The 11,116-nt window shown below is 36.0% G+C and overlaps 1 protein-coding gene across 2 annotated transcripts; it reads right to left on the bottom strand.

The window, feature by feature from the left end:
- Positions 1 to 479: 479 nt before the first annotated feature.
- LOC117986567 (glutamate receptor ionotropic, kainate 2-like) lies at positions 480 to 11,100 on the bottom strand. Of its 2 annotated transcripts, XM_034973411.2 has the most exons (17): positions 10,677 to 11,100; positions 9,389 to 9,505; positions 8,408 to 8,482; positions 7,746 to 8,051; positions 7,163 to 7,254; positions 6,458 to 6,577; positions 6,075 to 6,260; positions 5,805 to 5,966; positions 5,309 to 5,506; positions 4,650 to 4,910; positions 4,342 to 4,565; positions 4,114 to 4,251; positions 3,841 to 4,039; positions 3,240 to 3,468; positions 2,574 to 2,692; positions 1,802 to 1,957; positions 480 to 1,320 (listed from the first exon to the last, which is right to left on the bottom strand). In XM_034973411.2, the coding sequence occupies exons 1-17, from the start codon at positions 10,759 to 10,761 to the stop codon at positions 1,135 to 1,137; spliced, it is 2,853 nt and encodes a 950-aa protein (XP_034829302.1). In that variant the 5' UTR covers positions 10,762 to 11,100; the 3' UTR covers positions 480 to 1,134. The 2 variants fall into 2 exon arrangements, with proteins under 2 accessions (XP_034829302.1, XP_069357905.1); XM_069501804.1 differs by lacking the exon at positions 6,075 to 6,260.
- Between the last annotated feature and the right edge of the window lie 16 nt (positions 11,101 to 11,116).

The following is an 11,116-nucleotide window of genomic DNA, read 5'->3' as shown; positions in this document are numbered from 1 at the left end:
TAGGTAGGAAAATTTCGGACCTCCAAAGTTCGGACCCATCCAGTAATTGACTTGGATCAACGATGCGTAATCAATACAATTACCTAATTGTTATGTACTCTCTCAACATGAGCAAAAATAATTAATAAACAAGAAATAATATTTTTCGAAAATATAGCTTAAGTGTATACCTAGGATAGTTCGCGACAGGTTGAGAGGGCAATTGGGCGGTGGCAAGAAGGCGGTGGGACGCTCCTCACACCCGTACGTCATCCACACTTGCCCGAACCGGGTTAGCGCGGGGGATGTGCGGGTGTGCGGGGCGTTCACTCACCTATTGCCATTTCAACCTGTCGCGTACTATAGGTACCTATAAGCTGGAGAAAAACGCTCAAGGCAATATAAGGTATTGCGATGTTAGGTACTATAAATAAATTAAAGGATAACTTAAAAAAGATTACTTTATTTTCATCACAAACAAACAAAATTAGTATTGAAAACCTATAAATGTGTAGGTATAGGAATTAGGATTAAGACGCCCGCAAATTACACTGATTTGATAAAGTAATCAATAACAGCTAATGCTTCGATAACAATAAATAAATAATAATAGCTGACATTGGAAATATTTAATGAGTGGATGAAGGCCCGTGATTCCGTCTGCATGGATTTTAGTTTTTTGAATCCCGTGATAACTCTTCAATTTTCCAGCCCAAAAAGTAGCCTATGACCGTCTTCCGGATGCAAGCTACTTCTACGTTAAATTTGGTCACAATCGGTAAAACGGATAGGATGTGACAAGAAAACAAACAGATACACACTTTCGTATGTATAATATAGTATGGAGCACAAGTTACCCAACCCAAAGTAATAGGTACCCAACTATGTTTAATTAATGTCGTACTAAGTAGGTATTGTGCTATACTTAATAGCCTGGACGCAACGTTAGATTAGTTTAACTGCAGTACAGTAGCCGGCAAGAAATATTGTACATCGACCTTTAGAATGAGATTTCGGCTTTGTAGAGCGGTCTCTGTCACTCATACCTACGTGACGTTTTATCGGTCTCAACGACAAAGACAACGCTCTACGAAACCGCGATCTCTTTCTAAAGGTCGATGTACAATATTTCTTCCCGGCTACTGTAAGTTACTTTCACTGCACTTCTTTTTCAAAATCGAGGAAATTTTCAATAACATTGGATCGGGTTTCTTTCTTCTCACTGCCGTTGGAGGACGCGAGAGAAGGTGCTCTGCTCGGGTTACGAAGTACTGGCTTCTGGAGTTGGAAGAAGTTGAGCGACGCCTTCAGTTCCTTGATAAATACTTCTTTGTGACTGACCTTAAAGGAAACAACAGGTACATCATTAAAATTAATGCTACTGCTGCTAGCGGTAAGACTAGCGTCCATGGAGGTATAAATCAGAAAGAAAAACACAAAAAGAAAAATTTCTGATTTAATTTCTGGTTGGATTATGCTCGTAAACTATTTATCTGAAATATTTGTGATAAAAACAGTACTTGCCTGAGCTGAGTTTTTTGTGGGCTCTTTTATTACCAGATACGATGTTCCAAAAATAATTATTTAGAAGTAGCGACTTTTAAGCATTTTTTTACTTCAAAACTAAATAGGTATATCTATAGAATAATGTGTAAAATTTCATTACCTACCTACTTAGCATTTTTTTCCCACATTTTAGGGCTGCTGGAAGAAATCTCTCCAGTAGAGATAAGTTTGTCCTTTGTGCATGTCTTTTCATTTTACATGTTTTAGTTTTAATTTAGTGGTAAATAACTAAATAAACTTCCTAAAGCATAATTACCTGTTCCCTCACTACGATGTTTCTGACTTCGTTCGTGAATTCAATAGCAGTGATGAACAAACAGAACACCAACCCCACGATGAGGGCGACGAAGGCGCCTATCAAATTCTTCATCTCGAGATCACCCTCTTGGTCATTTTTATCGACCGTTTCATCCTGATGTCATAAATAATATACCTATTAGGGTTCCGTACCTCAAAAGGAAAAAAAGAACCCTTATAGGATCACTTTGTTGTAAGTCTGTCTGTCCGTCTGTCTATACGGTACCTACGGAAACCTATAGGGTACTTAACTTTTAAATTAAGATAACTAAATCAAATGGGGTATCATATGAAAGGCTTCACTTGTACATTCTAAAACAGATTTTTATTTAGTTTTATGCATACTTAATAGTTTTTGATTTATCGTGCAAAATGTCGAAAAATACGATTGTAGCTGGAGCCCTCGGTGCGCGAGTCTGACTCGCACTTGGCCGGTTTTTTAAATATAAGGTTCAAAAAATCCAAGAAATAATAATAATCTAAATATAAATATAAAATTAAAGTCCTGACTGTCTTACTGACTAGATCATCAACACACAGCCCAAAACCTTAGACCTAGACAGCACAAAGGTTCTCTTCAAGGAAAAGGGCAGACATTTTGGAAATAATTTTAAATAAAGAACATTTATTATTTTCGTTGAAGCCGCAGATGGTCGCTAGTAGGCACATGAAGATGTAACTGGGTGACAACAAAGCTAAAAAAAATATTATTTTAAAAATATTAGTCTCACTTCGCATTGCTTTTCCGCTTTATTTTTATCTTCCCACCATTTCTTTTTGATTTTGTCTAGACTCGCCGCTTCTTTTAATTCCAAAATAGCTTTGTTGATGTGAGTTCTAAAAGGAGAATCTACAAACAATGAAAGAAAACACTTACAGTAACTCTTGGCCACTAAGGCTAGGTCACACTACGTCTTGATAACGTAGATTACTGAAAAATGTTGTTTTTCTTTGTTTGAACAATAATAAATGTCTGTTATAGTAGATTATTAACCAAGGGGATAAAGCAGTGTCTTCTGTCGCGGGTGACGATTTAAGTTCACCCAAGACTAAGACAGTTTTATCGCCGAGGAAAATACTCTACTTTTCATACCATTTGCGAAAAAATTAATAAATGCGTATTCCTTTTTCAAAAAGATGTATAATGCTTTATATACAAACTCAATGGTGTAAACACAGATGTAGTTCAATATATTACATTTCGGTAAGTATTCCAAATTGAAATTCAGTACAATTTTCTTTCCCTGTTTTTAACAGATTAAAAATGACTACTGTTATGTTCGCTTTTTGTGGCATAAAATGTCACTTTTTTGAGCAAGTGGTACGAAAATAATATTATCATTGTTTACTATTTCAGCATGGTATTTTAGTCTATTTAATTATTATTCTATACGTACTCGCCGGCATTGCAATCCCATAATCTTTAGAATCCAATTCTCCTCCAATTTTTTTAAGATCACAATTTTTCCTCAGCTCGTATTCTATTACAGTGGACTCCATAAAAAATGCGTATTTACTCTTCCCACTTTGGACTCTCTTTACACCCTCATCATTGCTCTTTACAAAAACTGCAGGATTGGATTCCATGTTCTCGAACATTCTACGATACATTTTATCCTTGGAGTTCTGAAAAGATTCAATTTATTTATAACTGGATGATGCCCGAGATTCCGTCCACGTGAACATAGGTATTTAAGATCTCATGGGAAGTCTTTGATTTCTTTTGATAATGTGGACTATATCCGTCCCCGGGATGTTAGCTCTGTACCAAAAGTAACAGATAAACAGACACTTTTGCATTTAATGTTTATGTTTAAAAAAAAGACATGCTTGATATAGGAAACATTAAAATAGGAGAATTATTTCGGGAAAAGATAAAGTTATTTCCTAGATACTTAAACATGTCCTGTTATAATTCTGCGATCACCAAATGTGAAAAATAAATAAATTATTAAATTAATTTATTTTAATTAAATACCTTTTTAATCTTGCTTTTACCTTAAAGAAATCATACGTTGACCCATTTATAATAGCCCCATATAAAACCTTGGTTTGCTCAGCTAGATCCTCAACTTTATTAATTGGTTCAGTTTCAATAGCCGATGTCATAGAAGCTGAAAGTTGTGCTATGTATGTCTGACAAACAATTACTGCAAAGAACCACCACATACCGCACACCCAACGGGATCCTGCAGCCCTAAAATATTTAAACAGATTTAATATAAAGCTTTATGGGTTCTCTTCTTCTTTCTCTTCCGCTAAGTTCCTTACTTTGGCAAAATGTCACATCCCTGACACATAATCGAGCCCATTGTTAACCACGTGCAGTTTTTAAAGTTCCAAATGTTTTCCAATTCTTCTGGATCCTTATCGCATGGTTGCGGATTTTCCCAATCATCCGGTGAAATTCTGATAAAAGAAATGGAAGCAAGCTAAGTTGATACCGTTGTAATCTATCATAATGATAAATGGATTAGTATTGATTTAATAAAATATAACCTTGAGCATAGAAATAGGAGAATTGAAACAATGCAATATGCTGTTGCCGTATACATCCAAACCTCGAACGTGTAAGGATTTAAGAACGAAAACATTCCTGGTGGGACTTCTTTTTCTTTTGTATATAAAATACTAATTCCCAATGACATGAAAGGCACCGAAAAATCCACCACCTTTTTCCTGTCTTCAGTAATAGTTATGTCACCAACAACTAAATCAGCTTTCTGTAATTTGCGATCAAAATAAGATTTTTTTTTGTAAAGATATAAAATTAAGATTTTACTTAATACTTCTAGGTACCTACTAACATTATTTAATAGTTCATCAAGCACTCCATAAGACTTTCTGGTTATCATATTATTTTTGACTTCTTTCTTGGCCTCGTAACTTTCTATTGTGTAAGTGTAATTAAATTTGTTCTTACGCAAATTATCAAATATTTCTTTAACGAGTTCAACGGCAAATCCTTCATATTTTTCATCTGCTGTTTCTTCTTCACACTCGGAATCGGTACTATTTTTGAAACATTGCTTATCGCTGAAGAAAGGTTTTGTCTTTCGGGATAGAATCTATTTGGTAAATAGATATTAATAAGTAAACGTTATCAAATACAAAATCTGTAATTTAGAGTAGGTATTATTACAGTATATCATAGTTATAGATACTATGTTATACATATATATATCACTATGGTATAAATTATCTGTATTATATATATTACTGGTACATATTGTACATATTGAAGTCTACTTTATATAGGCCTAGATTGCTTGCCGCTGGCCGCACCAACCTACGCTTTCGTAAGTTTGTCTATGAGAGATCACTTAAGCGATAAGTCCAGCTTTGCGCTCTACAGGTAGGTAATTATTAGATTCTGTTTTGCATGTTTTTTATGTTAATTTGTCTAATAAAGTGTTAAAATAAAGAAATAAGTAAATCGCTGTTAATCCTTTTTTAAAATACTCACTATAAAATGTTTACTGTTTTTTTTATATTTAAGATCATCATCCTCAGGCCTATCTTCTGTGAGTTCTTGGGTGGCAGAATCCCATGATCCAACAGTATTCAACTCAGATACGTAGATTTCATTTACATATAAGGTATAATTTACTCTTTCACCCTTTTCATTAAATGCTATGTGACCTGATACTCCTGTTGATGTTGTCTGCAAAACCAAATTGTTTATAAAATATAAATTGGTGAGAGGCTTGTCTTTGAATCGTTCTACGATTTCTCCTGAAGGTATGCGCTAACCTGAAGATTTTTTCATAAACTTAGATCAAGTTAGGTGGTGTAAGTATTATTTGCCAAGAGAGTCACTCACTGTCAAGATTAAATAAGTGGTATTTCGTTATTGCTCTTGTCAGTTACAAAGGCGTTAAAATAATACTTTGAACGAATACAACTACACATTCTGACCGAGCTTTAACATACTTATGTGAAATACTCATAACAGCTCATACCTTTAATATTTCATCTTGAAGTTGTGCACCGTACGACCATGGAGAGAGGTTGGGATCGCATAAAGCATCATAGGGTCTCGATTTGTTTGATTTGATTGAGTCTACCTTTTGTAACGATTTCAGTATGTGATTTGCTATGTCATCCATTATTAGAGCTTCAAACTAAAATAAAATTTTTGATTGGCACATGAATTATTTAACATTTATCTCACCTCAATTTTTTTTAATCCAATTTTAGAAATTAAATTTAAAATAGGTATGTCCAGAAACCTTAAAGCTCGTAACAGGTGGGCGAACCGCGTTGTTTGTCTCTCCTAACCATTTCCCGACTCTTTGGGCCAAGTGGTGGTTTCGCAACGTATCGTAATTAGTTAAACTTAGCCATGTCACGTTAGAGTTAAAATTTTTCAATTTTTCAGCCACCGTTGATGCGTCCATTGTTATTAAGATATAATGCTACAAAGGGATTATTATATTTATTATTTTATTTGGTATAAAAGTAAAGTTATCAGTAATGAATCACTAATATACCTCCGAAGTATAAGAAGTTATGTAAAACTTTATACTTAGACCTTACAAATAGCTCATGAGGACATCAAAATTCACAGAAACGAAGAAAAGGAGCATATTATGAATTATCATACGAGATGTACCTGATAATGTGTAACCATTTGCACCTGCCTGGCTTCCGTTAAATATTGAAGAACATTATCGACATGACAATCCAGTATTATATTTCGGTATATTTGAAACTTATTGAGTAGCTTAAATGTCTGCAATAAGATAAGAAGAAGTTTAATTTAGAAACGATAAGTTCCAAGTTTAAGAAAATGAAAACCTAAATTAATTTGATTTGATTGCATTCAAATTGTGCGAGAAAGTTAACGCATTTATAATGAATCAAAGAACTCCTTTAAAATTAACATGTGTTAGTAAGAAGCTTCTGCTAGTTTGGCTCTTTGATGTAAATGAGTCACACATCTTCCATATTAAAAGTAATTTTTATTTATGCTTCTGTTGAAAATTATGCCAAGCATAATCAAAATAACTGTAAACACTGCCGTAGGCACTCACAGTATTTGTGACAGCGGCCGAATATATCCATGAATAAAAAGAACCTCTTGGGACGATTTATCTTAGACCGTGCACAAACAAAATATAAACACAATATAGATTTTTTTTTAATCCTGCAGAAACCCTTTATTTTTAAGGATAAACAGTATACGCTCGACATCCTTCTGGTAGTTAGCTACTTAAGTTTTGAGAATTTTTTTGCTAAATTGATTTAGGTTCTGTGTCTAATTTCATCGACATCGTTTGAGTAGAAGATTAAGAGTTAAGAGAAATAAATAGCTTACAGGAAAGTTATTTTCGTTAGGGTCTAGACGTCTTACAGTAACTGGATGTCTGTCTGTGTGGTGAGCAAGAATTTTTTGAACTCGTAGAAGCCCTAAAAAAAAGAAAGTTATTCTAATTTATACCGAGAGTCCTTTCCGGATGATCAAACTGGAATATAGTAAGTATTCAGTAGTAAGTTATTTTTTCCAAACAATATTAGCCATGTTAACAATATTTCCCCTTTCTTCTCCAACTAAGCGTAAGCTTGCTAGGAGTAGGTACGACGACAATAGTGCAACGGGTGCGGTTTGACCCGTCGACCTTTTGGAATTCAGTCCGCTTCTTAACCGCTGAGCTATTGAGGCTCAAGATAGAGAGAATGTGCTACATCAATATTCCTACTAATTGTGCCTTGAAAATCAAATGTTGAAATTGTAGTATAAGTAGAGTAGCAGCATGGTACTTGGTACTTGTCATATTATGTGGCACAACCTAAAAACAGATTTTTAATCATATTTATATGTTTTTTGGTAGTTGCTTTTCGCCTTCGTTATGTTACTGTAAGTGTAGTATCAAAGGTGTATGTTTGATTATAATCCTTACCCATATCATCTTCGTAAAGCACTGCAAATTTTTCCCATTTATACAACTTCAGTAACTTTGCATATGCATATAGAATTTCGTCTGAGGGTGGATAGAAGTTGATGGAAATCTTTTTGAATACGGGTTCTTGATTTTCTTCACTACTTTCTATAACGTCCTGGTGTGCGTCGGGTTTTAGCGGAGGTTTCCAGGTGGCTTGGATGTGAGGAATATTGGCTATAGCACACTGCTCCTTTACAGCCCCATCAGATATTGGAATTTGCGGACCAAATATTACTATGGGACGCATAATCGTGTTAGAGCATACTGTAATCAAAAATATATTAATATTACAAATAAATACCGTATTTTTTATTCTATGAGAAGTTCTCTGTATAGTTGGTTACAGATAAGTTTGGTATCAATGAGCACCCTTTAAAGTCTTGCTTATTAAGTACTAAGGTGATGTAAGTACATTGAGCTCGTTTCAAAATAGATTGTCGTCATCATCAAGTGGAAATAGTCGGACAATAGACAATCGGAGAGGGAATGTGGGGTGATGTGTGGGTGTGGGGGGCGTCCGCCCACCTCATACAACGATTGCCATCTCGACCTGTCGCGGACTATAAATTGAAACATCAATAGCTGCAAGTTTAACTATGTAGGTACTGTTTTCTACTTACATTTTCTCCAAATCGAATAACTATCATATCTCGATGGCTCTATTATTATAGGATTTAATCGCCAATCTTGAAGTGCTGAAAATTATGAAACTAACTAGTTTAAAGAAAAACAATATATGTATGTATAATGTATTTTATAATTTTTAAAAATATTTAATGTTCTCAAAGGTACGAAAAGTCTGGCAATTCGCACTTGGCCAGCGAGGTGGTTTAATAAAACTGCCGTACCCTTTCCAAGTTAGCCCGCTTCCATCTTAGCTGTATTATCACTTACCACCAGATGAGATCGCACGAAGGGCTAGCTTGTATCAGAATAAAAAAAAACATTTCAAGTTTTATCCTCCAACAACGCATGCCATTTCGGTTATCGGTATCATTTATGAAACTAACTTTTGCTCGCGACTTCATTTACGTGCATTTAGAATTTTTTATTAAATCTCAGAATGAACCTTTAATCAAGTGTCCAATGAGATGCAAAATTATCTCTATGATCGTCAAGATATCAGAAATTGATTATTTACTTAAAGTTAGTATGTATGTATGTTAGATATACTGTCACCAGCGCTGTCCAGCGCGGGGGCTGTGCGGGTGTGCGGTGTCCCCACCCCGATTGCCATCTCGACCGGTTGCGTGCTATATATGTATGGGTTAAGGTACTATTACTATACGCTCAGCGAGCAGTGGTAGCCTAGTGCTTAGGACAGGGCAGGCACCTCTAACTTTTCGTTTCGGAGTTATGTGCGTTGTAATTAATTATCACTTGCTTTAACGGTGAAGGAAAACATCGTGAGGAAACCTGCATGCCTGAGAGTTCTCCATAATGTTCTCAAAGGTGTGTGAAGTCTACCAATCCGCACATGGCCAGCGTGGTAGACCAAAACCCTTCTCACTCTGAGAGGAGACCCGTGCGCTGCAGTGAGCCGGTGATGGGTTGATCATGATGATGAAGGTACTATTAAGTATTCTGTACTGTGGTTATACCTTTGCCATCATGGGCGCTTGCAAGAGACAGCTGCTCAGCTGGATCCAAGCGAGCCTGACGCATGCTCTCTTCGAATGCAAGCTGTTGTGTTTTCTCATAGCTTTCGAATATACCCGCTAGAAATTATATAAAATTATGAAAGCGGAATCATTTCTCTCTTTAAAATATTTTTGCTCTTTTAAGGGCTTCCGAGACGGTCAAGCAGCTTGACGTCAAGCACGTATGTTTTGGTTAATCAAGCTGCTTGATGAGCCCGTCGTCAATCAAACGGCACTTTTTTCATATATTTCGAACACTGTCCCAACGTCGCGTCAAGCAAAAATATAAAATCGCATCAATCACCATCGAACACCCTTGACTCAAGCATAAGCAAACATTGTAAACGCTCAAAATGCTTGGCTCAAGCAAAAATCTAGTGCTTGACGTCAAGCCGCTTGACCGTCTCAGAAGCTCCTAAAAATTACAATATCGTGGCTAAATAGACGTAAGTAGTTCAGAGTAGTTTTGTCTGGTGGGAGGCTACGGCCGTGGCTAGTTACAAGTTAGCACAAGTGCGCTCAAAGTTCATGTCGTGGGTACTTCTTGTAAATTGCATTTTATAGCAATGTACCAGTTGCATATAGTTAAAACACGGTAATATTATCATACAGTATTGTAACTCGACCGTATCTTTGAAATAAATACCTACAGCAGCGCGGTACGTAAACATGCGATAGGGCTGCCCACCTCCAGCATTTTAACTACATTTGCCTACTTTGTGTTTCCATTTAGTTTTGTGATTGTAAATATACTTTTTTAATATATCTATACTAATAAATAAATAAACAAATAAAATACTTTCGCACGGTTATTGTTAAAAAACAAACACCGTCCGTTCGTCACTGGGGCACAGTCGCGACTGGCTGCACTGCGAGCGCACCGTGAGATCGAGGCGCGTAGGTATAGCTCGCGTTTCGTCCGTTTGTATGAAGTTGGAATACTGTATAGATAACATTACCGTGGTTAAAACATCACCGGCCGCATCGTAACATCGCGTGCACGCTGTTAAAAGCGGGTAGGTTGGCGTTATATTTAAAATATTTGTGTGATTTTTTACAAAATGTGCATAATAAATAAACTTACTTACTTAAGACCCTGCCAGAAAAGATGTGCCGCCAAGCGATTGCCCCTTCCAAGCCGCCGTGTCCCTTCCAAGTTAGCCCGCTTCCACCTTAGACTGCATCATCTCTTACCACCAGGTGAGATCTCAGTCAAGGAATGGAATTTAAAATTTCAATTTTAACTTACCAATTTCATATAGAATTTCGTGAGTTTCTCTATGTATTATTTGCGAATTTACGGAAACGCATATAAAAGTTATTAACCACCACATAGCGTCGTAATCACAAACCACTCCTTGGAGTTTAATCAGTTGACCGTCACTATTTCATAGCCGCTTTGTAAATTGATGATAAAACTGTTAATGAGGATAGAATTTTAGAAAAAAAGAGATCTTCCCATCTTTAACTGAAATTCTGGACAATTATTTTAAAACCGTATCGGAAAGAAAATATATGTGATTCCAACTGAATAAAATATTGCCCAAATGTAAGCTTTAGGGCGTGAATCAATCGACAATGATCAGGATTGCGTCGCATGTTATGCCGGCGACTCCGCCGATGTGACCTAAAATTGTTTTCCAAAAATACATCAGATGATGTGGAGGCGGCATCTCAGCCGCATGCCGT

Source organism: Maniola hyperantus, chromosome 11, assembly GCF_902806685.2.
Source record: "Maniola hyperantus chromosome 11, iAphHyp1.2, whole genome shotgun sequence".
In the NCBI taxonomy this organism is placed as follows: domain Eukaryota; kingdom Metazoa; phylum Arthropoda; class Insecta; order Lepidoptera; family Nymphalidae; genus Maniola; species Maniola hyperantus.
Note: the sequence above shows the minus strand (reverse complement) of the source record. Positions and strands in the feature narration are given on the sequence as shown.

Excerpts from the sequence above, each read along its gene's own strand:
- LOC117986567 (XM_034973411.2), bottom strand. The coding sequence starts at position 10,761 with ATGTGGTGGTTAATAACTTTTATATGCGTTTCCGTAAATTCGCAAATA. Across the intron at positions 4,566-4,649 it reads TTGATGAACTATTAAATAAT|AAAGCTGATTTAGTTGTTGG; the intron begins GTTAGTAGGTAC and ends CGCAAATTACAG. Across the intron at positions 4,252-4,341 it reads CTCCTATTTCTATGCTCAAG|AATTTCACCGGATGATTGGG; the intron begins GTTATATTTTAT and ends TTCTTTTATCAG.